Here is a 26,386-nt window from a genome sequence, read left to right as displayed (position 1 = left end):
TTGTGATGGCACATATCACACGACCTTCCTTCTGCCAAGCTCCCGTATGAAGGGGGAGGGAAGAATATCAGTGTGGAAGCTGATATATCTCCACTGGCAAAAGGAAGGTGGTTTGATTTGCTCATATGCCATCGCGTGCGGAAGGATTTTCTATCGACGAGTGCTGTCTCCAAATTTCTAATATGACATCAGCATTTAGTCGAATAGGATTTATATTGCACAGTTCTGTTTTCTCATTGCGTCCTAGAATATGGATTGCCGGCATAGCCGGCGCTCTCTAATCATTCTAATCTGTTATTCAGCATAGCTCTGGAAGGTCCAATTCGTGCAAAGAAACTGAACTATTATCAACAAATCTTACATGCTCCTTGGTTTTGCAGATGACATCGGCATCATTGGTGTAGATAACAGAGCAGTGGAAGAGGCTTTCGTGACTTTTAAACGCGAGACTGAAAGAATAGGGCTGATAATAAACATTGTCAAAACTAAGTACATGGTGGATGGCAGAGAACGGGGCAGTCCAAACGATGTTCATCCCGAGGTAGCAATGGAAGCGATTTGAGGTTGTCAACGATTTCATATATCTTGGGAATACTCGTTTCATGTGAGAGTGAGACTGTGAGACAAAACTGAGTTTGAGAGTAAAATACTGCGTTCTATACCTGGCGGCATGGTGGAAAATAGTGGAAAATGGCGCAGACGCTTGAATCACGAGTTGAACCATTGCTTTCGTATTGAGTGGTGTGCCCTTGGAAAAGCGAAAGAATTTAGTTTTGTATTCCGGGAGCCTTGTCCTTAAACGTTCAAAATTTACGTAAGGATTTTCTTTCAAATTAAACCAACTAATCTGCACTTCACAGTACTGTATTGAAAAACTAAACGCAACTTTGTTGCCGCCATTCACAAAGAAAAAAACGGAAGAATTATAATCTGAATTAAAAACCTTGCTCTTCAATTATATGGTGCCCCTTGTTACTTACGATTGAGCTTATTTCGTAGCAATAAATTAATCTTTTTCAGCATACGGTAGTCTGTTTTGGACAGCCGTCCATTTCTGATTCTGCTGGATATCCGTTCAAATTTTTCCGTAATGGCAGCATTATTCAACATTTGGACCATGTGTCTGCTCTCCTCCACGAGCATCCCGACGTGTTGCATTTTTTTCGTAATGTGTTTCTTCTGATGTATTGGTGCGGTGTTGAGAAGCGGGTTCACCATCAATCGGTTTGAATCCTCATAGGATTGATCATCAAAGTTGACAGGACTTCGCGCTAAATCGATCAATTGATCCGAAGTATTCAGAATCAGGTCCTCATCTATGGTGCTATTAATTTGGGATGTATTACCGTCGACTTCGAAGTCCAAATCTTTGGATAGATTGAACGAATCATTCGCAGGCTTCTGAACCATTAACTTAGGCAAATTCAGTTGCTCTCGTGTGATTTTGTTGAGCTTCCTATTCTTGCGTAACATATCGAACTCATTTATAATATCCTCATAATTCGCATGGTCAAAAGAAGTGAAAATGTACCGAATGTGTTGGTTGATCTCGTCACGGAAATCAGATGATGCATTCGCTTCAGCCGTATTCTGTAGTTCGTTCAAGTTGTTCTGCAGTTTTGTTAGATGTTCGCGACCTGCTCGCAAACCGTACTGTCCAAACAGAATGATGTTCAAAGTTCGCCTAATTTTATCGCAAGTTTTGGCGTTTGCGCCTTGCCCTTCAAAATGCTGATACCGCTTAAAAAGTACTTTCGCATTTTCGTAAGGTCGTGTAAGTAGCAACAGATGGTCTGTGATAAAGCGGATTATTTTTTCGGTTGCTTTCGGTACATTATTGATGAGTTTCAATTGCTCATTCTGGTGTGAAGCATTGTTCAGAAATTTGACCAGTTCATTGTGAAAGTTGTCCTGATCAGCAGACTGTCCGTTTGCCAATAGAACGTTACCCACCGTTTGGAACAAAATGCTGACCTTAAGGGAAAACTTCGATGACGCATCTTTAAGGAACGCAGCGCCAATTGGCCCTAACAGGATTTTGGCATGGGGCTTGGTGAGGAAAATTTTGGCATCGGTAAACTGTTGTACAGTTGCCGCCGTATTGATTGACGTTTCAGTCGAAACCAAAGGTATGAAATCCGGCATGGGCTCTGACGGCTGAGGTAGGTTGGCAGATTCGTCTTCATAGAACTCAGAAAAACTGTAATTCGAATCTTCATTAGTTGGTTTAGTTTGGTTACCATTGATATTACTCTGTGGTGAATCTTCTTTGCCCTGAGCACTGAAACCTGTTGAATCATCATCGATAACGACTGTTTCATCTGTGAAGGTGTTGATATTTCGACCAACTTCAGTATTTTTTTGCTTCCTTGCTTCTTTTCGCAGCTTTCGACTAAGTTTTTCCGCTTTTCGCTTTTTTTCTTCTACGATTCCAACCGATTTCGCAAACCGGTAGTAAAAACTTTTCTCATTAGCAGCGAAGGATTCATCGAAATTGAGCTGATAGTGGGTCAGATTGCTAAATAGATTAAATTTTGCTCCATTGTTCAGACTCTGCTGCTGAACGCGCTCGTTCATTTGATACACCGGTTGATAGCTTTTGATTTCCGTTGTGGGGACCAATTGGCCGAAAATTCTCAGCGCAGCGTTGCACATGTGCGCTTGATGCCCAGCTCGGGAACAAATGCAACAATGCTTGGCATTCGGATTGCGGACGTACTGCTGCACCAGGGGCTTATTGTCCTCGGTCTATTTCGCATCCGGATACAGTGCCGGTTTGAATGTTTTCCGAAATTGAGGGAAAAAGAAAGTTATCTATAAACGATGAAATATGTTTTCGAAAAATTGTCACTAACGAGAACACAGGGTCCGGTAATGCTGGCGTGGCGGTTGCGTTCAATGGTATCACATGTTTATCACAAAAAAAGGTCGACTTGTTAGTTTTCATGTGCAGGTTTCAGAATAGTAGTACTACTATCACACGGTCGCATATGCTCCTGGGATTTCAAACGAGATCGATCTAATTGGAATCGATCGCAGGGCAGTAATGGAGGCTTTTGTCCCTCTGAACAGGGAGATGGCTAAAAATGCCTAACCATTAACTCTACCAAGACGAAAGAAATGGTTGTGGGTAGTGCGAAAAGTGCTGCGTACAATACTCAGTGGGAAACTATAAAATGGTGTGTCGCGCAGACACATGGATCACTAGCTGCGTGTACAAAGAAGAAAATATTGTAAAGCTTATAAAATACGACAGATTTCAGTGGATTTCAGTTGGCTGGTCACTAAGTGCGAATGTCGAAAGAAAGAATAGCGAAAACAATATTCAACAGAGAACCAGAATCTAACCTGAGTTCGAAAAGAAACTGGAAAAACCAAAAATTAATTTAGAAATTTCGATCATACCTCTATTGTAGATCAATTTATCAAGTAGGTACATATTAAATCGGATTGCGTACCTATTGCACCGCTAAGCATTGAATGCAGAAAACTAACAAAAGCAACATCAGATACTTACCTTACTTTTGCTACAACTTAAACTAATTACCACCAACCATTGTTTCCACGCAATCACCACCGTAAAAACCTTCAACCCCTGCATTGCTATCGCCGGCAACAACCTTTCTGTATCTTGGCCAGACCAAATGGTCAACCGAGTGGTTTGCTTCTTGAGTTCACAACAAGCATTGCTTTCGCTCCTAGATCAAATTGAGAGAGATACCCACTAACTGGGAATGATAGGACAAATACTTACCGTTGAATGGTATCGGCGCCACTTGTCCGGACAGTTCCGATGACCGTGGCCTCGTATGCCACATAAATGGCATGTAATGTTCTGCTCGCGGGAACACGACTGGCAACCACGTAGAAAATTTCTGGTTTTCTCACCACACTATCGGAAGAATTGTGCGTAACGAGATATACAAAATGAAAACGAATCGAGTATTGCACTGCTTACCTTAAGGCATAACGTATTTGGGCATCGAACCTCCTGGTGACCTGCGAGTCCGCACATGTAGCAGGTTTTCGGTTTGGGGGGATTGCGACACTTGTAGCGCATATGGCCACGTTCCCCACAATTATTGCAAATTATCTCCTTCTTGGGTGGATCAGGATATTTGTCCTTGTGCACGATTGGCCAATACTTGTTAGCTCCTGTATGAAATTGAAATATAACATCATTTGTTTTTTATAATCAATTTTGGGACGTGGGGGAAAGTGGAGTAAGTTCATCAACACCGATTGCAGCATAAGTAAGCATCATTATTCACATTATTATCACGAGGGAAGATTCACTGCAACGTTAAAGAGTAATGAAATTGGAAAAATCCTTTTCAAACCTAATTGACCCTTAAAATGTTCTTTAGAAGTTGGCAGGGATTGCAGATATCGCCATGAAAGCAAAACTATCGCACTTGTATAATACAAGTTGGAAACAAACTGATTCGGATAGGCGGCCCCCACCGAGGGCGTTTGATAAAACGCTTTGTTCTCGCTCATTTTATGTTGGGGACCATATTTTTTTCGCGCAGTTGTGTAAAACAAGTTGAAATGCATCATCAGAACCGGTGCCTCCCGCAATTGGGGCTTATCAAAAGAAGTTTATCATGGGTTGTAACCCCCGAATCAGTTCATTATCGTAACAGCTACCGAAAAACGTCTCTCACGGTATGCTACCTATCGAGAGTGTATAAAGACATGATAAGTGGGCTCCGCCAAAGCGACCGTGTGCCGCTTAAAGCGCACAAGCCCAAGTCCTAGTGTTAGGTGGGACGCTGAACAGCCCTGACACGACGGCCCTCCGACGAGACAGGAGGTTTGTGCAGGCCCAATAAGCCGCCTTTAAAAACAACCATTACGAACGACATACACGGGTAGATCAAACTAGGTACCCAAATTTTTAGTTGTTTTCGATCTGGCATCTCTGGCATCTCTTTAATTCCATCCTTTGATGTCAGAAACTTCTTCTTCTTCTTATTGGCATTACATCCCCTCACTGGGACAGAGCCGCCTCGCAGCTTAGTGTTCATTAAGCACTTCCGCAGTTATTAACTGCGAGGTTTCTAAGCCAGGTTACCATTTTTGCATTCATATATCATGAGGCTAGCACGATGATACTTTTATGCCCAGGAAATTCGAGACAATTTCCAATCCAAAAATTGCTTAGACCGGCACCGGGAATCGAACCCAGCCACCCTCAGCATGGTCTTGCTTTGTAGCCGCGCGTCTTACCGCACGGCTAAGGAGGGCCCCCTGTCAGAAACAGAGAAAGAAAACCACCCAACGATAGCAGTTTGATTGGGGAAGCCAACGCTAGGTTAAAGGGGTTGAACTCAAATTTAGGTGGTTTAAACCTATTTGAACTTGACATTAGGTGGAAACAACTTAATATTTAGATACTTTTTCACACTAGATCAAACGGAAACTACTCAAATCCGAGTTGGACCATTCAACTCAAAATTGGCTTCCCCCACCAACGGTCCAAATTAAGTGAAATGAACTTAATTTTGAGTTGTTTGAACTTTATTTTGGGTTGTCTGATCTAACCGTGTAGAAGATAATACGACGGAAATCTGCTGGACAGGACAGAAAGTGTGGAAAAGCGGGCAGCGAGCAACTACCTTCTACCAAAGCTGTGGCACCACCGAGCCGAGAACCGGCTTCATAGTGCTGGGAAAGAAGCGCCAACGCATGATTGGGTGGCAGGCAATCAACGCAAGGATGTGCAAGCTGAGGATAAAAGGCCAATTATTTAACTATATCATCATCAACGTGCACAGCCCACACGAAGGGAGACCCGACGATGAGAAAGAAGCGTTCTATGCACAGCTGGAGCAGACATACGATGGATGCCCACTGCGGGACGTCAAAATCGTCATCGGTAACATGAACGCTCAGGTAAGAAGGGAGGAAATGTATAGACCGGTCATTGGACCGGATAGTCTGCATACCGTATCGAACGACAACGGCCAACGATGCATAAACTTTGCAGCCTCCCGCGGAATGGTAGTCCGAAGCACTTTCTTCCCCCGCAAGAAATATCCACAAGGCCACATGGAAATCACCTAATAAAGTAACGGAAAACCAAATCCATCAATTCAGCTGTTATTGGTCGATGGTACAGCAGCAGTGCCTTTCTCAGCTTTGTTCTCTCCGAGGCAGCTAAGTTGGTTGCGACGAGACGGACGCATGGAGAAAACAGAACTGTGCAATAAAAATCCTATTCGACTAGATGCTGATGTCATATGTCGATAGAAAATCCTTCCGCACGCGATGGCACATGAGCGAATCAAACCACCTTCCTTTTTCCAGTGGAGATATGTCAGCTTCCACACTGATATTCTTCCCTCCCCCTTCATACGGGAGTTTGGCAAGAGGGAGGGTCGTGCGATATGTGCCATCACAAATATTGCCCCCCGCTCGCTTTCAATTCGACTTCTATAAAAACATTCTTCATGCCTGCCGTATCCTAACGGAACTATCAATTCTATACTTTTGCCTCTAATTCTATCATAAACATGTACGTCTAAATTTGGAAGATGATATTAGCATTTCCATATCATAGTTTATAATTCGTTGAAAAAAGACGACAAAGATATACTTTTTCCCATTGGTAATAATTATTTTGAATCTCATGTGTCAGATTACGACGTGATTAGCGTGAAAATGCTTTGCCTTTCTTGTATATTTGGTTTTGACGAAATTGCTTGGGAGAAATGATGCAAAACAATTTTTTTTCACTTACAATGCGTTTTCCAACTAGGACTCTTCGCTAAAAAAATGTAACGTGCCTTGTTTTGATTTGTTTTACGTAAAACCTATTTTTTAAATCTTTTATTTATTTTTGTTGTTGCATGGCAGTGGCAAAAAACATTCTCCGAACAGTCCGTTGTCTGCGGAATCCCATTAGCCCCGCCCCTTCATTAATCGTTATGAGTGCATAGGGGAAGAGGTGGTAAAATGAACAGTTGGCTATATTTATATTAAAACACTATTTAGGCGTATGTTAATCATGCACACGTTTTCCTCGAAATAAAATAAGGTACCGTGCTGTGCCCTTATTCCGTTCACCTAAGACAATGCACTATGTCTAAAAGCTCTAAAAAATAGCCGTTTAGTATTTTGGAGCTGCAATTTCGCTACATAGTGTCATTTTCTATATACAATTGAAAATAAAATATGTTGGGTTGCATCCATAGACTTAGTCTCCACTAGTGAAAACAAAATTGACCAATAATGTGGTCCTAATTCCAATCATCTGAAATGGCATTGTTCCTAATTCCGTTCATTCGTGTTCCTAATTCCAATCACCCGAAAAACATTTGATTTCTTGGAGATGCTAATACCAGGCATCATTTTTCTCATAAATCCATCCATCCAAAAACAGCCAAGTTGACTGTTTTTTCGTTTGTTTCACTTACCATTCGAGATATATTCAACATGAACATTGATGCTAGCTGCCCAGTTGCATTAGGTACCACATAAAAGGACAGATACAATACCTTATCGGAGTTTTACACCTTATCCTCAACGTAGTTTTGACTAGAGCCTGGATACTAGGCCTTTAATTCTGACCTGAACCTTCCAAAATAATGTCTCTGTTTGTTTGGAATTGTTCGTACCACTGTTTCGTTCAATTTGAATATTCTTTAAAAATTCGGTTCTTTAAAATACCGGATAACCCTACTTCTACGAAGTATTCACGGATTTTGGTAAAACATAACCTTATTTGCAGCTCAGAGAGGGCAGTGTTTTTTTAATAGAAATTCGCCAAGAAATTTCCGGATAAAGCTTTTAAACAAGAACGGATTGTGCTGTTTAAAACTGTCCGTATTCTCCGGAAACCATTGTCCATTGTCATTGTCGAGCATTCACTTTATAAATCATCATTAAATCATTAACTGAAAAAACTGTATTTTCCCGGCACGAGTTGAAAAAGGTCTCGAGTAGAGTCGTTAACGGAATTCCTTTCGGTCTGCCTGCTTGCGGGATAGAATTTCAAATGTTCACCATTCATATGGCTTCATATACGATATACCTTTTCTTGCTAATAGATTATATTCTCAAAGACGGAATTTTTGGAATCCATCCTCTAAACCCAATGAACGGAATAAGGAACGAGTAGATTTAGATGTACCCTTATTCCGGTCAAGATATTTTTCACTTTTCAGCATTTTCTATCGGGAAAATACAGGCAACAATTTGGTAATACGTTATAATGTTACCTGTTTTGTCTTGTTATGCTGTGTGTTTGAAATCCAGGGCAAATTTCCACTTGAAAATGCTTAAATATTACAGGGCTGGTAGCGATAAATGCCGTTCAAAATAGTGACTTAGTGACCAACGATGACGAAAAAAGTGACCAAATAGTGACTTTCAGAAGCAGAAAAAGTGACCAAATAGTGACTTTTGTATGAAGTACTAACCAGGTACTGAGCTGAGTTGCATTCGTATTGTTCATGTGTAACTCGTAGTAGATCAGAAACTAAGGATATCATGTTTTTTCAAATCCTTATTAGAATGCTATCAGAAATCAAGAGAAGACAAAAATTACAATATCATGAGGTTTACTTCTGCTGGCCGTGTGCATCTTCATCGTAACTAGGGAGAGGATGGATCTTAGCAGGGGGCAACTGACTTGGCGACACCATCATAAATACCACAGAGTTGAATATCGAGGAAGGTATTCGTTGGGACATCCAGAAGCATATTGCTAGCCCCCATGGTAAACCTTATTCCGTAACACACAGGAGCAGGTAACGAGTTACAAGTTGTTACAGTAAACCATGCTTATAATTTCAACAACGATTTTGAAGTTCTACAGCATTGTGGTAATAAAGTTTAACATAAGCTCGAAGTTTTTCGTGAAACTGCAGTTCGTGTATGAAAAAGACAGAATGAAGTATAACAAATTTTGCGCTGTCTTTTACTATCGATCAAAAAATATTGTCTCGTCAAAATATATTCCTAAAATTTTTACCATATATAGATGATTCAGCTGCAAGACAGTATGAAAAAGTGCTAGAACGATGTTTTGGATTGGGTTTTCGCTAATTTTTATGTAGTTAGACGTATGAACATTCGTTTCGGCACGTTGAAAAATTAACACGGTTTTTCGGCAAAAAAGAAATAAAAAGATCTAATCAATTACTAGACAGAGAATTATTTAGAATCACAAAACTTATGAATCTTTATAAGGAAAAATTGTTGAAAAAAACTTAAAGAATCCAAAATTAGGATGACATCTTTAAAATACGATTTTTATTAATGAAAAATAACATTTTTAATTGAAACAAGTTTATAGAGTCCATTTGCCATTTGTTTTTTCGAGACCCTAATCTCGGTTTCATTAAAAACATTAACTCATATATAACATGAATTTCACCGAACCTAAGTTTCAAGTTTCGTAAAATGTGATACAAAATCTTGAATTTGATGCAGAAATTGCTTTGGAAAACTCTGAAATTTTTTCAAAAATTTCAGCGGTAGTTGATTTTTTGTGGAAAACCTCGTGAAAATTTCTAGGATTTTTTTTCAGAAATTGTGCAGAAAATACTTCAATCAGCAAAAAAAACTTCCGGAAATTCTTTCATAGCATAAATTCAGGGCAGAATATTTTGTAGACATTCCTGCTGTCTTTCAGGAATTTCCGCGGAAACTGCACGTCAATTACTATAAAAACTTCTCCGCGAATCCCTGAAAAAAATCTCCTTCAAATACAAGCGGATTTTTTCATGAATTCTGGTAGAAATCTTTTTGAGAATTCCTTCAGATATTGTTCCTAAGAAAAACCTTCCGAAAATTATTTCCCAAATTCAAGGCGGAATTTTTACGGGATTTTACATAAAGATTTATGCGGTCATCGCTACAGAAATTTCAGTGAAAGTTCCTCTAAGAGAAACAAAGTTAGGAAGATTCTTATAAAGCGAAGGTGAATTTTTCTCTAGATACAGGAAACTTACCCAACTTAGGAAGTAGTGCGCTGGCTTCGCCTAAAGATGCGCTAAACAACGCATCAATTAGTTTGACAGATAAAACTTCGGAAGAAAGTTCGGTTCGGAAGTCCCTATGTTCGAATTCTAATGTGGTGCTACGCCGACAATATCATGCTGTGTGATTCGTCGTAGAGGGGTTAATCAATCAGAAACTAAGAAATATCTCGAAATTATGTCAAAATTGTCGTGACAAAAATGGATATTCAGAAACGATAAAAATGACAACAAGTGAAGTTCTTACCCTTAAAATGCTTGTTAAACGAGTGCTCAAGAGTATAATTCATTCCAAAATGGCTTGGAATCCGCATCAAATCCGCGAGAATAGCAAAAACCGCGAAAATCGCGAAATCCTCGTAGTCGTAACAATCCTGCACTCAGCTTCGCTGAGTGGTCTGTCTGTGTGTCTCTCGAACCCGCAGTCCATGGTTCGAACCCACTCTGCCTTTCATAAGACGGCCTTGGAGCAATTTTTCAAACTTTATATATTTTGCTAACAGATTTACTTTTGATTTGGTTGATGATAATGGTAGATACAAATGATTTTTATTTTGAACTTTTTTTTTGCAAATGGTGGTGCGAAAATAGTGACTTTAGTGACCATTTTCCGAAAAATAGTGACTTTAGTGACTTTTAGATGCAAATAGTGACTTTTTAGTGACTAGGCTCAAAATAGTGACCAAGTCACTAAAAAGTGACTTGCTACCAGTCCTGATATTATGACAGACGTTCTTAGCAAGTGGGTTAATATGAAAACAGTCAAAATGGCGCTCGTAGTGGCAACCAACAAATTTTGTTTAAATTTTCACTATTAATCGCTAAAAATGATGCTGGTTTTCATTTCATTTCATGTACACATAACCATAGAAAAGTACAAGGATATTTTTCTGTTGTTTTTAGACAAAAACTCTTTATTATTTATCATTTTATCTTGCGTGAACGGAATTAGGCGCTGATTGGAATAAGGGCACAGCACGGTACCTGAGCTAATATTTTGGTTTTGAGACCGAACGAATAGCTATTACTATCCAAAATATCAAACGAGCCCGTAAAAATAGGGTCTGATGTAATTTTTAACCATTTTTTCCGCAAGCTTTAATTCTAAATAAATTCATAATAACATTGATTCAAACCTGTTCTAACCACAGCGACAAATAGGACAACGCTAGAGATGTCGCAAATTAATCGATTATTTCGATTAATCGATTCATCGTTGTGATAATCGATTAATTTTGAATCGATTATTACCCAACGATTAATCGATTCAATAATCGAGATGAATCATGAGTAATCGATTAGTTACTGATCGATTAATCAGAATTTTACGACATCATAAGGATGTCGAAAATTAATTGATTATTTCGATTAATCGATTCATCGTTGTGATAATCGATTAATTTTGAATCGATTACTATACAATGATTAATCGATTCAATAATCGACTAGAATCAAGAGTAATCGATTAGTAACTAATCGATTAATCGGGATTTTACGACATCTCTAGGACAACCTTTATCACAAGGCACGTATGGGGGTAAAATGAACACTTGTATCAAACTTTCACAAATTTATGATAAAAGTTGTGCAATTGTGAAGCGGAAGTTGAAGAAACAAACCATATCAAATAACCAAGATAAAATTTTGAATACAATGTAAATTTAATTTGAAAATAACTGATATTTCAAAACTTTTTTTCTTCTTTTTAGCATATTGATAATTAAGAGCTTTACAAAAGTTATACCAGATTTTTCAAAAGGCTCTCATATTCTTAACTAGTTATATATACAGTGTTAGAGTTAAAAAAAGAAAATTAAATGTTTCAAAAGGGTTTTAGAAGCGATGTTCATTTTACCACCAGGCAGTGTTCATATTACCTGCACTATTTTTGTACATACGAAATTTCGATGAAAAACTATATAAAACAATGTTTATTAGCGAAAAAAATGTTCTGTGCAATAAGAATATGAGTTAAATTGCTGAACCAAGTGGTAAAACTAGCAAATTATCCTCGTTTTATGATTAAATTCAACGCAAGTCCTTAACGAGTTCATTTTACCACCTGTTCCCCTATTATATTTACATCCATATCAGATCACAAAGGGGCGGGCTAACTGGCTTAATTTATTGAATACAACAAAGCTGCTGTCCGGCGCACGCGAGCCTTTTTGATCGGGATTCCACAAAGAGCGGTTCGACATTTGATGCAGCGGAGCGAACACAGCAGCACGAAGGCGTGGGTAGCAGTGGCAATGCCTCCAAATGGTGGAGGCTTAGCGAAAAATAATCGAGTGGCGGTTGGACAGTTTCAAAGCAAGGTGACGACAAGCGTTTGGATGCAGTTAGTTATTCATTTTAACAAATTTATTGCATCATCTCCCTCCGACACATGCTTGTGATTCTGCTACCGAAGAGCACCTTTCTGTCGTCGCCAAATGTTACATTTTGCACTTAGAAGAAAATTATCGAATCTACCTTCCCTTGTGTAAAATAATGGTGCATATATTTTCAATAATGCGACTTTTCATTCACCAACAGCAAAAAATCAAAATATAGTGAGAAAATTTTACTTTACTGCTATTTACTGATGACCATTCGATCAAACTCATTGCAACATCTCCCTTCAATGTGCGCTTGCTATTCTAATACTAAAGGGCAACTTTCTAACGTCGCCAAACAATTAAGTTTTGCATTTCGAAAGAGAAAGAGACACAAACTATGATGACAAATACCATCCATTTCGTATAGCTACGTAGTCCTACGTCACTTTTGCGTACAACCCGATTAGGCTGCACCTTTGAGTTTTGCACCTTTCTTAATATTTTCGATACCAATGCTAATTTATCCCCTTATTATCTGGTCACGACAACAATAAATTCCCAAATTTTGTAGGTAAATATATTCAGGGTTGTTACGAAGATCCTGAAATATTTTCCGCACCAAATTCGCGCCGACTAAAATCAAATCCGCGCCATTTCCGCGAGACATGAAATCCATTCCGCGCCAAATCCGCGCGATCCAGATCTAAATTCTAAGCAAATACACGTTAAATGACCAATTTATTGAGCGTCTTCTCTTCAAGTTCTTTTTTTACAATAGAAGGCCGATACAAATATTTAAAATCTATTTTGTCTCCCCCCCTCGGATTTTTTTTGCCAAAAAATAATAGTTTGAGGGGGCAACAAAATAAAATTCGGATAATTTTGAGGATTTTCAAAACATTCTTTAACAAATCCGAGGAGTTTTTGTTTTTTTTTTTCATTTTAATATTTATTTTTTACTAGCAGACCCGACGAACTTCGTTACGCCTAAAATTTATTAATAATTAATTTCAAAATTCTCTGATTAGTTCTCGAGTTATCCAGAAATTTCTATTTCATTTGTATAGAGGCCCTTCTTTCCAAAGCGGGGAGGGGTCTCGAACCATCTTAAGAACCATCCCCGGCCCAAAAAACCTCCGCATACAAATTTTCACGCCGATCGGTTCAGTAGTTTCCGAGTCTATAAGGTTCAGACAGACAGAAATTCATTTTTATATATATAGAAGAAGAAGAAGAAGAAGATTATCCCCCCTTGACCTTTCGGAGACCAGTAGGATAAAAAGTTAATTAACTATTTGTAACGGCCACCTGATAACAAGGTTCTATACTATTCCCCAGAAAACCGTTCCCCAGAAAACCCCCCAAACCATATAGAGTAAACGCAACGTGTGATGCGACGCGACGTGCGATGCGACGCGACGCGACTCAGGCAAAGGAATAACAATTATTATCAATGAACTGTCACGTCGCGTTGCATCGCATGGTCACGGCTATTCTGGCTTAGCATAGTTATAGTATATGGTCATGTCTATTCTAGCTTCACCCCAAAACAGAAAAAAAAAATATTTTAAAGCTCGCCTTGATTGAGGAAACAAATAGGGACCCACGCATTTGCCCGGAATAAGGCAATTAAGTCGATGATTCCTTCTTTTAAAACACATATTTCCCCAAATAGGGCAAATAAGCCTTTAATAAAAATTAAAAAATTAAAAATTAGTAAATAATTCATTCTATAAAGGCACGAATTAGCCCGAAATAAGGTTAACGAATGATTCCTTCTTTTAAAATACGCATTTGCTCGGAAAAAGGCAAATGAGTGATACATTCTTTTGACTCACACATTTTTCTAAAATGCGCCTTCTTTAAAATCACGCGTTTGCACGGAGTATAGCAAACAAGTGGATGATGCCTTCTTTTGAAATATGATTTTACCCGCAATAATAAAAATCCACAGGTTCATTGGATAAAATTAAATTATATTTAAAATACTGTCGTTACACGCATAACTGTCTTATGTAAATAGTAATCCCTTGGGACAAATAAACGTATGATGGCAGCATAGGAGAATCCACATAAAGGTGACCATATGCATTTGCCATCATAATTTAACGCTTCTAGAAAAGCACTAACTTTGCTCAAACTTACCTTTTACAGCACGCGTTTAGTGTCTTATTGTAGATTCTAAATTTGTTCCTGTAAAGTTCTCTTATACAGGCTTATACCAATTAAGAGCGACCATTCATGTCATTTGAAAAACGGCGAAAATAATAAGGCCCTTTGGTTTAGGCTTATAACAGGTGGCAACTCAAAAAGTTGGAATGACTTCAATACTTTTCTATCAAAATAATAATGCTTTCACAAAAATATGACACACACTTTTACGTATTGTATTTTGTATTGTAGTATTGCGGTGTGCTTTGATTTTATCAAGCGAACCAAGATCATGGGAAAAGTACACGGTCAGACATTTTATGCGTGAAAATGTTTCGAAAACTGTCATAGCATTTTTTGGTCATTGTATGCAAAGATGATTGCAAATTAAAAATCACGAAGCAACTCATAAGCAGGATCAGAAGTACCATTCCAAAAATCGATGTGGTAGAGCCAGCGGTCATGAGCAGCACGGCGAAACCATGGACCATATTCTAATATTCGTTGGTTCAAGTTTGAAGACCAAGGACAACTATTTGTATAACATAATATATTATATCAGATTGAGCTCTACTTCTTTGTAGTTTTCTTCCCGAGCCATTTTTTCCATTCCAGTTTTTTTGTTGTCAAAATCTTTTTTCTTCATTGCAAGAATCTTTTAAAGGTATGAAAAAAAATTCTGGGATATGGTTCGTTCCGGGGTATGGTTTTCTGGGGAATGGTACATTCTGGAAAATGGTTTTCTGGGAAATGGTACATTCTGGGGAGCGGTTTTCTGGGGAACGGTTTTCTGGGGAATGGTTTTCTGGGGAATGGTTTTCTGGGGTATGGTTTTCTGGGGAATGTTATAGAATCGATAACAAATATGATTTTAAACTGTTTGTATCAAAATGCTAATAGGACTAATAAAACCGCAGTAAGTATTACAACAATTCTAAATGACCTTATTCACCGCTAGAAGTACTGAATCTAAGGGAACAAGAACTAAACTAAACAGTCAAAACTATTTGTATAAGCACCGCTTTTTGGATTAGATGATGGCTTTGGCATGTTTTGTTCTGTTATTGTCAGGATTTTTTTGTTGATCAATATTTATAAAATTCGACACAAGGTACGTTGATATACCGTCGTCGGGGGTGACAATGGGTCAAATGGAGGTGAGAATGGGTCACTGTTTCAAGTACTTAGAATGCTTGTAGAATAGATTGAATGTATCTGAGGGCAAGAAGACTAAAATTTAAGAGACCTTTTTGAACGATTTTGCTATCCGACCTCCAGGCTGCCGGTGAGTACAAATGAATGTTAAGGCCAGATTTGATCATAGTTGATTAAAGATAAACGTGGCAAATATTAAAAAATCTGTCCAAACCGCATTTTCTTTTGAAGTAATTAATTATGCTTTGTTGTAGTTATTGATCACAAGACAAACTTGCGTAGATATTAAGGAATTAGACAATGAAGCTCCGTTTTTTTTAAACAAAACTCCTAGAAAATAAATATTTGAATTCGTATCAAGAAACAAATAATACAAAATCTAACACAGCTGCATAAGGGGCCCTCCTTAGCCGTGCGGTAAGACGCGCGGCTACAAAGCAAGACCATGCTGAGGGTGGCTGGGTTCGATTCCCGGTGCCGGTCTAGGCAATTTTCGGATTGGAAATTGCCTCGACTTCCCTGGGCATAAAAGTATCATTGTGTTTGCCTCATGATATACGAATGCAAAAATGGTAACCTGGCTTAGAAACCTCGCAGTTAATAACTGTGGAAGTGCTTAATGAACACTAAGCTAAGCTTCGAGGCGGCTCTGTCCCAGTGTGGGGATGTAATGCCAATAAGAAAAAATAGTTGCTCAAGCTCCGTTGATTTTTAAGTCAGAATCAAACGTAAATTCCTTCAAAAATTCCAGAGGAATATTTTTAGAAATTTTAGAAGAAATTTCTTTGGAAATACGGCAGTATAATTTGCGTAAACTCCAACAGAAATTAATCCGTTATTTCTTCTTTAATTCTTGTAACAAGCTTTTCTAGAAGTTCAAGTAGAATTTTTTTTTGACCATTCTTACTGGAATTTAATTTAAAACTCCGAGAACTCCTGTAGAAATTTATTTTACGTGCGCAGATTCATCCCAGAAATTTCTGCGGGTTATCCTCCGGAAATTCTCCCGGCAATTTTTTATGGAAACGTTTGCAGAAATCCAACTGCCCTTGGATCTGCTGAAGTGCAGAAGTTGATCCAAATTGTCTGTGGAAATTCTTCCGTGAACATCTGTGGGAATTCCTCCGAGTCTTCTTACAAAAATTCCCCTGGGAAATTATTTTGTGATTCATTTGGGAATTTTGTCGTGAGCTCAAATAAATACTCCACAAATAACCTGCGGAATATCTTCAGAGCTTACTTGCAGAAATCCCTTCATGAATTCCTACGGAAATCGCTTTAGAAATTCTTGCAGAAATTGATTTGTGACTTTAATGCTGCAGAAATCCTCTTTACGCTGTGGAAATTTATTTGCAAGTAGAGATGTCGCAAATTAATCGATTACTTCGATTAATCGATTCATCGTTGTGATAATCGATTATTACCCAACGATTAATCGATTCAAAAATCGAGAGGAATCGTGAGTAATCGATTAGTTACTAATCGATAAATCAGAATTTTACGACATCATAAGGATGTCGAAAATTAATTGATTATTTCGATTAATCGATTCATCGTTGTGATAATCGATTAATTTTGAATCGATTACTATACAATGATTAATCGATTCAATAATCGACAAGAATCAAGAGTAATCGATTAGTAACTAATCGATTAATCGGGATTTTACGACATCTCTATTTGCAAGGAATTTATACAAGGATCATCATAGGGACCTTGTCGAAATTTCTTTAGGAAGTTTCATCGTTTTCTGTTAGTAATCCTGTAAAATACCATCGGAGTTAACCGAAAATATCATAAAAAACCCGTCAGAGCCCAGAAATAACTTTTGAGAATCATCTTCTAATTTTTGATCGACTTTCTGCGGAAAAACTTATTAAAATGAGGCATCTGTATTGAATCACAGACAGGGAATCAATATTCGAGCAACCCCTAACAATATACTCTTTGTCATCAACAGAGTTTGTTACTGACAAACGCACCTAGCGACAAACCTTTATCAGAACCCGAACACAATCTTGCATGCTCTGATATTTCGGAAAGTACGATACAAAATTATGTAATCATTGTTCGATTCTCGAATATTTCCATAAAACCAGAAACTGTGATAGCATAAAACTGAAATTTGCTCTAGCAATAATGCAAAATAACGGGATGAAAAGTTAGCAACAAGATTGTCTTCTTTTTTGTTGCTGACAAAAATTTTCAGATCTTTGTCATTATTATCTCCGACAAAAACAAAGCTTTGTCGTTGGTTCTCTTTTGTCGCTTGTTTCGCATGCGTATTCTAAAAAAAATGATTCCCTGGTCGCAGAACATTTTTATGTTTTAAATTATTGTATAAACCTTTATTCGTACTAGAACTAGATGAATGTTACAAAGGAAATTTAAAATGTTCCAATATTATGAAAGAATTCCTGGCGACTTTTGAAGAATGATATGCTGATTCATCGTAAAAGAAACAACCAATCAGAAACTGCCAAATATCTTGGTATTACGAAGAAATTGACAAGATGAAAATGGGTGTTCATGTCCTTCAATATACATGGTTTGTGTGCGTCGTGTTTTAGAATGGATTAAAAATGACAACAAGTGGCGTATCTCATAACATTTGTTTAAATAATGCTTGAGTGTGTAATGCATGCCATTAAATACGGACTTGGACATATCCAAAAAATAGTGTTAATAACCTTGAAACGTAAATTTGTTCTCAACAACATTTGCTAATGAAAATAAAGCCCATATATATAGACAGAAAACTAATTTTCAAATTAATTTCCTTGGATTTTTTCCTACAAATTTGCACCACAAACTAAATCCGCGCCAAATCTGCGCGAAACCCTCAAATCGTTATGTAATCCGCGCCAAATCCGCGAAAACCGGGAAATCCGCGTAGTCGTAACAACCCGGTATATTAATAACAGTAAATGAAAAAAAAAAAAAAATGTTTTAGGGTCAAAGTGTGCAGAGTTAGGAGCAGCGTAGAATAAGGGCGCTCACGTTATTTCCAAATTCTTGGCCCAATTCTTTTCAAAATCATAGGAATTTTCTAGGAATTTCCTAAGGCGTTCTTTCAAAATTCTTAGCGAAAATTCTGTCCAAGTTGACGCAATTCTCTTGAAATTCATGGCAGAATTCTCTTGAGTATTTTTTTCCCAAAATCATTTGCGCAGTTCCCTCAAAATTCTTGGCGCAACTCTCTCGAAGTTCCTAGAGGAACTCTCTTGGAATTCCAGGAGAAATTCTTGGCTTATTTCTCTCGGAGTTTACGGCGCCACTCTCTCGAAATCCTTGGAGGAATTCTAGGAGGAGTCTTTCAAAATCCTTAACGTTACACTCGAAATTCTTGGATGTTCCACAAGAGACAAAGCTTAGGGTGGCGATCTTGCCCCACTTTGACCGATTAACTAAAAAGTAATAAACACATACGTACATTACATAAAAAGTAAAACTTACGTGGCATATTGAACAACACAGTCGAAATGTTGAAATCTTCACAATTCCAGGAATCGTTGTAAAATTTTCGCATCTCGTCATTCCAGCTGCATTCTGGATCATCATTCATCTGCTGTATCTCAGCAGGTATATCATCACCACGCTTTTCCCGAGAAGTTCCTGGTTGGGACTGATCACGCGTTTGTTCAACCAAATTGACCACCGGGGTCGGCTTCGTGACCACTGTTTGCGTCGAAGTGTTGCTACTTTCTGGAGGTATGGCTAAAACTGATGATTCTGGAGCCCTAAACTCAACCTGTGGCAAATTGGTTTGAGCTTCCGGCTTCTCTTGTACAACCATATGAGCTTCCATCGATTGATCAGTTGAGACGTCTTGCTGGGCGGCAGACGGTTGCTCCGTATTTATGGGATTTTCTGCGATGTCCAGAAAAGAGCCTAACTCCTCTTCAGAACTTTCCTCTTCGTTTTCGGAAATTGCCTGCACGATATCGGTCAGCATGGAGGCAAAGTCTTCATCCGAATAGTGTTCGGAGTCTTGTTTGTGTCGTTTCTTTCGACGCTTCAATAGGGTTTTAGTACCGGTGCTTGTGTCAGATTGATAGGATTTGGATCGCTTTGAATGAGAAGAGGCATTCCCGTCATCGCTTTCATTGGACAAATCAATGCTGGGACGTTTATCGGTCGATTTGGATTTTTTAGAAGTAGTGGCTGCACAAATATTGTCTTCTTCATTACATTTATGCGGTTTAGTAGCCAGAGTCGAACAGTTATTAGAAGTTTCCTCTTCGTTCTCCGAAATCGCCTGCACGATATCGGTCAACATGGAAGCAAAATCTTCATCCGAGTAGTGCTCGGAGTCTTGCTTATGGCATTTCTTTCGACGCTTCATGATGCTTTTAGTGCTGGTATCTGATTGATAGGATTTGGACCGCTTCGAATGAGACGAGACATTTCCACCATCGCTTTCATTGGACGAATCACTGCTTGGGCGTTTATCTGTCGATTTAGACTTTTTAGATGTTGTAGCCGCATAAATGCTGTCCTCTTCAATACATTTAGCTGGTTTAGTAACAACAGACGATTTTTTGGTAACCAATGTTTGCTTGGGAGTTGAGCACAGCTGCGGGACACCAATCTTTCGACCACCAAGGGTTTGAATCTGTTTCAAGCCGTTCCGTTTATCGGGATCAGTTGTATCACTACTAGTAGCTACTGTACAATCCGATGATATCGAAGGTGCTCGCCCTTGACGAGAAACATCCTCGAAGCCTGTACGTTCACCAGAAAGCAAAGATCCGACCGTGTGAGGGGCTGTGCAGTCCAACTCTTCATCGTTATTGATTCCCTCAATGAAACTATCATTTATTCTGTTTCGATCACTTTGACCTAAAAAGTCGTCGGACATAATCGAACTATTCGACGGACTAATGCAGCGCGGCGAATTGATTTTTTTAATTGACTTCTTCTTTTTCTTTGATTTGGGATGTGTAAAATTATCTTTGGCCCCATCATCTTCGCTATCCTCAATGCATACCAAAGGTGGAGGAGCTGAAGGTATTAAAACTACTTCATCCGGATCTGAGTCTTCGATCAAATCTTCCAGTTGAGCATCCTTTTGTTTATTCTCCTGTTTTATCGGGTCTGGAGAAACATATTCGCCTTCTTCTTCAGAGGAAGTATCAAGATCAATCGTTGCCACTAGACGTTGTTCGCCCGTTTCTGATCTTTGCCGGCTTTTTACAGCTTTACTCTTTTTTTTCCTAATCTTCTTAAGCTGATCCATCTTCCGATGACGACTGCCACTTGGATTATTAGATTGTTTACCGTCATTTGGAGAATGTTTTCTTCGTTTTTGTTTAGGTTCTTGTGGATGATCCGTGTTGCTGCCTCCGCTAACCGAATCTCCTCTCATAGAATTAATAATCGATTGATATGGTGTAAAGACTTTTTTTACCTGACCAGTTCCATTATTCTCCACACTTTTCACTTCAGCTGGTCCTGTTTTCTTGGGTTTGTTTATACCAGGGTAAGATAGGGTTTGTTGTTGAAGGGAATCCCAATATCGTTTGATTTTCGAAGAGGCAGTGACTGCGGTACGTCGAGCATTATTAATGACTGATTTATCCGTCACCAATCGGACCGGAATAGGAATAGTGGGGGCTTCCGCTTTTGAAGAATTCGACGAAACGGCCGTTACATTCATTGACGGTAGTGAACTAATTTCGTTTCGCGAGTCAGATCCTTCTGTTGCATGGTGAATGCGAGAATATAAGCGTTCCTCTAAATCTGCCAATTCGTGTTCGCTTAAATCCTTGATCCGGAAAAAAGAAACTTACGTCAATTTTTTTACTAGAACACGATACAATCGCTACTTTTTGCAACATCACTTACCATCTTCAGCTATTAACCAGAATAAATTGTTGTACGAAATAAGGAATCATAGAACGATATTCATAAAAACACAGGACCAAAATTCAATTACTGGTGGAACCACGAGGAAATTACGATTCCATCCATGTTACCAAAAACAGAGGACTCGGCCACCATGGTGCGCGAAGCAAACGAAAGATCTCGAGAAGAAAAAAACTGAAATTGAAACGTCAAATTAGTCGACATACACGCTAAATTGAAACTATTCATAAATAATTTTTATAGCAAAAGTCTTTTTTTTTTCTTTGAACAAGGGTAAACGGAAAATACACGGTCGTTTACGAAAACCCATTAATGGGTGAAAAAACCCCCATTTTCGCTAGAAGTGTCTCTCCCCATTTAATGGGTAAATCCGATTTACCCATTAATGGGTAAAAGCAGTTTATGTCAGAAAATGGGTTTTTATTCACCCATTGTAAAAGCACCGGATTTTCACAAAATGGGTAAAAATTTACCCATTTTTGAGGTTATGTAGCAGTTTGGTAGACCGTGTTTGTGGTATTCCTGGTAATTAATAAATGAAAACAAAAAAATTAAAAAATAATGTTATATATTTTTATTAACGTAATTGTTGATCTCGTTGTCAATATACGTTCAGCATTCCCGTCACACGTGCATTTTCGTTTCGGCCTAGCCATATACCACACCGTAAGTCGGTCAGGAGCCCTCCTTAGCCGTGCGGTAAGACGCGCGGCTACAAAGCAAGACCATTCCGAGGGTGGCTGGGTTCGATTCCCGGTGCCGGTCTAGACAATTTTTGGATTGGACATTGTCTCGACTTCCTTGTGCATAAAAGTATCATCGTGTTAGCCTCATAATAAGAAGAAGTCGGTCCCCGACTGAGAAGCTTTGCTGGAAGAAAAAAAATCCTTCAATAACGGAGGCATGTTAAAAATGAGTTTAAAAGTTTAGAATTGCTTACCCTTCAGCTTTTTGTATGACGTTCGTGTGCGTTTCGGAGCTTCTTTCGGAGCTCCTACGTTTTCCATGAACACAAAACTAGTTTTAAAATCGACGATCCGGACCTGAAAGCATTTTTTCCGCATTAAATTACTGTTGTACAACAATTAATTGTATACAATTACCTAACTTGTGTCGTTCCGATAGTGTCGAATAGTTCCAATATTATAAACTGTTCCTATTAGTTATATTATTTATTATTTTTTATTATTTAAGAACTGAAAGAAGCCATACTTCCACCACGATGCGCTTTGTTTTTAAACTATTTTTTCACCCATTAATGGTTATATTTTTACCCTTTTTGATGTATTAGGTTCCTTTTGATGGGTATTTTTTACCCTTTGCATGATTGAGAAATTCCCCATTTTATGACAGACAGGAATGCTATTTGAAAATGGGTGTTTTTTTACCCATCGATGGGTTTTCGCAAACAACCGTGTAAAATAATTTGTACACTGCCAAAAATATCTATACACACTTATTTACAGTTTGCTTGTTCGGTAATATTTTTTACCGAATTGTATTGTAAATCTCAATCAAATACTGAAAACTCGGTAGTTTTATCAAATTTCACTGATAATCAGTAATTATTTTGAAAAAATACTGAAGTACTGTTCTAGTTTGTACTGAGTTATCGGTAAAAGTGAATCTTCACTGACTTAAGCCAAAAGTCAGTAAATGCGATTACCGAGTTTTCTGTATTTTTTATTGTTGTACCGAAAGATTTTGCAAAATCTAATGTCAGAAATTTGTCCCGCGTATTTTGCATTATCATCTCAACCACTTCGTTCTATATTCTGAAAAGAACATCTGCAGCACTAACGTTTTATTAGGCAAAAACATTCGGACGCAAATCAAGACGAGGATAAAGAAGCTGCTATAGTGAGCTGAGGCCAAGACTGAGGACGTGTTTTTGACTAACTTGCTATTGAAATAAGAGAGCAAGAACTGGTGTTCCCGCAAAATTCATGCAAATGTAGCGATAATTTGTTAACCTTCCAGCTTCCAGACAGAAAAATTGCGATGAACATGTTTCATGCAAAAATTTCCCAGCCCTCAAAGCTTAATCAACACCCGCCAAATCTCTTGAGCCTGAGCAGCGTCAAAATCACAATGGGTGCAGATCGAAAACATTTCAAAGATTTATCCGAGGCCAGGTCCGAAACGTTTAGGCATGCAAGCTTGCTAATTTGAAACTCAAATGCGTCCACTGACACTTTTATCAAAGATAATGATCAAAATTAGTTTGGAATGAAACATTTAAATTATTTAGATTTTTAAAAACATCTAAAAATAAATTTACTGAAGATTTCGGTAAACCACAGTAAACAAATAAATTACCGAAAAAGACGGCAATAAAATTTGCTGACTATATCAGTAATTCTTGACATTTCAAGCATTTACAACTTTACTGACTCATCAGTAAAAATGTTTTTACCGAGTAAAGTCAGCTGTTCAAAAACTCTATGAAACTCTGTTCAAAAACTAATTGAAACTTACTGTGTATAAGGTCACTCCGGACGGAAACCAAGATTAAAAGTATTCGCGTTTTCGGGGGCACACCACTCGATTCAGAGGCGGCGCACAACTGTCATTTTTGTTGATTTAGCTTTGCTGCGTTGCAGCATGCGTGAAATAATAAAAATGACAGTTGTGCGTTGCTTCCGTATCGAGTGGTGTGCCCCTGAAAACGCGAGCACTTTTAATATTGGATTCCGTCAGGAGTGACCATAAGATATATGTGTCGCCGTTATAAATTTTTGCAATAGCTCCACCCTAATCTGGGTGGTGCGAATAGAATCGATTTGGTTGTCAAACTGAAGCCAAACTTTTCTATTGTGCCGGAGCTAAACATTGAAGATTGTGGTTATGTTCGTTTCAGATCCTATAGTGAGAACCCGCATAATCATGGACCATACGTAGACCGCATATGTTATAATTGAGGAGAATAAGTGTTATTGTAGCGATGGTCTCACTAATAATAGTTAACTATAAATGGACACTCTTATATACTGTTTCAACAGTAGCTTAGATGGTAAACGGTCAAACGACCATATGAGTAATAGGCGGTTAAGTATAATTAACATTTAAATCCGGTCGTTTTTTCGAACAAAATTTTCGATGTACCATACATCAGTTGGGAGATGTACAATTGAAGAACTATATAATTACACATCAACAGAATGTTATGTATTAACTGTAAGTGTTGATGTAGGATTGATATGGTGAATCAAGCTTAAAATTGTATGCTAACAATGAAGTGAATAGTGACAATATATCTTATAACGCATATGTAATTTTGACTGCATGGTATGTCGTTTTTCATTATGCGGGAAGTATTGTTATTATTTGGGAAAAAAATTAAAATTAAACTTAGATTGAGTTTTTTATTCTTTGTAACAAATATTTTCATATTATATTTCGAGTGGAAAATTAGTAGGAATGCAATTAAAAAGCACTCGTTATTGTCAGATTTCCTGGATATGATTCACTGCGCGGTGTTTGTAATGTTCCTAAATGGGTATTTGCACAAAACTTCACGCGGCGAATGACTGTCGAAAGGTACGGCCGCGCCAAACGATACACCGCAATGCTATTCACCCATAAGAATCAAGTAAACGGGGTGCAGAAAGTGCAGTGGTACCTTTCATCAAATATTATATATTAACAATATAGCCCACTCTTGCGTAAAACAGGCGAACGCTGATTCAAGCGCTACGGCGGATGGCGGTCGAACTACTTTGTTATAGTCGTCGCGGTAAGCGCGTCGACACGCGTCAATACTTTGATGTTACAAATAACGCGGCGCATAGACGCGTCATACATTGTCATTAAAGATTTCGAGCTCCTTCCCCTTTTTTGGATGCACGCACAAACATGAATTCTGTTGTAAACGTATGACTTTACACGAGGCATAGAATCAGAAAATTACGTTGAAATACGAAAACCATGCTGTTTCCTATTCCTTATTCGGCACAGTTGGGAAAGTTACGGATAAAATTATCTCTCGTTCGAAAGAAACAACGAGAAAACTGAGAAGTTTTTTTATGGTTCGGTTTTCGGGTGTGGGTCTGAGTCACAGATTTTATAATTCGATTTGAACAAACAGGCAAAAACACAATAATTGTGGACTAAAGCTGATTACCGAAATAAATCAAACGAGGTTGAATTAATTATAGACTTTTATTTGAAGAAACAATCAAAATAAAAAAGGAGAAATGTTAATGATATTGATGATGCAGCACGCACAGGTGGTTCAGGATGGTTTAAAGTCGGCATGTGGAAACGGCAGTTGATATTTATTTCGATCATCAAAATAGTCCTGAAAATGATGGCCTAAACAGTGTCCGTTGCACCGGAAACGTCTTTCAAGTTGCCGCCGACTTGAGTGGCGAATAGAGCTTGAGTCCATGACTGCGAGGTCAAATTGTCAGACGAAAAATAGAGCCGGAACCCAGTGGCGCAGATTAGATGGACGCATGATCGACGGATCAATGGTCTACAGCGGCGGAGTAAAAACATCTGAATCCAGTGGATGGCGCAGATACACGATGTCAGGCAAAGTGTAGATTACTTTCACTCCCGGCGTAAAAAAAATGCTTATAATTGGTGTTTTGGCTTCTGGAACCACTATTCGAATTTTGTGTGGGTACGCTAAGTCTTAGCTGTAGATCGGTATCGTCTGCAATGAGTAGGTCCTGTCCTTCGTGGTCACACACTAATTGCCCCTGTTTCTTCGTCGTTGTTTTATCACATTTTTTGACATTTGATAAACAACTAAAAAGCAATGTTACCTGTATCGTTTTTTAAAGAAATGGTTAGACTTTTCACCACTAGTTAGCGCTATTCTCAGGAAAAAATATTCGCTAATTACTTGTACGGGATATTTAAGAGTGGACTATCTTGTACTTTACTATCTTTGCT

At 38.3% G+C, this 26,386-nt stretch overlaps 1 protein-coding gene and 1 long non-coding RNA gene across 2 annotated transcripts; both read right to left on the bottom strand.

Moving 5' to 3' along the window:
* Positions 1–848: 848 nt before the first annotated feature.
* LOC134211154 (uncharacterized) lies at positions 849–21,652 on the bottom strand. The gene is made up of 5 exons (XM_062687795.1): positions 21,464–21,652; positions 19,073–21,383; positions 3,959–4,155; positions 3,755–3,892; positions 849–2,748 (listed from the first exon to the last, which is right to left on the bottom strand). The coding sequence occupies exons 1-5, from the start codon at positions 21,464–21,466 to the stop codon at positions 973–975; spliced, it is 4,425 nt and encodes a 1,474-aa protein (XP_062543779.1). The 5' UTR covers positions 21,467–21,652; the 3' UTR covers positions 849–972.
* Positions 21,653–22,084: 432 nt separating this feature from the next.
* LOC134215463 (uncharacterized) lies at positions 22,085–22,716 on the bottom strand. Its single transcript, XR_009980176.1, has 3 exons — positions 22,588–22,716; positions 22,425–22,527; positions 22,085–22,354 (listed from the first exon to the last, which is right to left on the bottom strand). It is a non-coding gene; the product is annotated as an uncharacterized LOC134215463 (long non-coding RNA).
* Positions 22,717–26,386: the final 3,670 nt, after the last annotated feature.

The sequence above is a fragment of the Armigeres subalbatus genome, chromosome 2 (assembly GCF_024139115.2).
Source record: "Armigeres subalbatus isolate Guangzhou_Male chromosome 2, GZ_Asu_2, whole genome shotgun sequence".
Classification (NCBI taxonomy): Eukaryota; Metazoa; Arthropoda; class Insecta; order Diptera; family Culicidae; genus Armigeres; species Armigeres subalbatus.
This window is presented reverse-complemented; position numbering and strand designations above follow the sequence as displayed.

Excerpts from the sequence above, each read along its gene's own strand:
- LOC134211154 (XM_062687795.1), bottom strand. Across the intron at positions 4,156-19,072 it reads TGTGTTGTTCAATATGCCAC|GAGCTAACAAGTATTGGCCA; the intron begins GTAAGTTTTACT and ends AATTTCATACAG. Across the intron at positions 2,749-3,754 it reads GGCGCCGATACCATTCAACG|ACCGAGGACAATAAGCCCCT; the intron begins GTAAGTATTTGT and ends GATGCGAAATAG.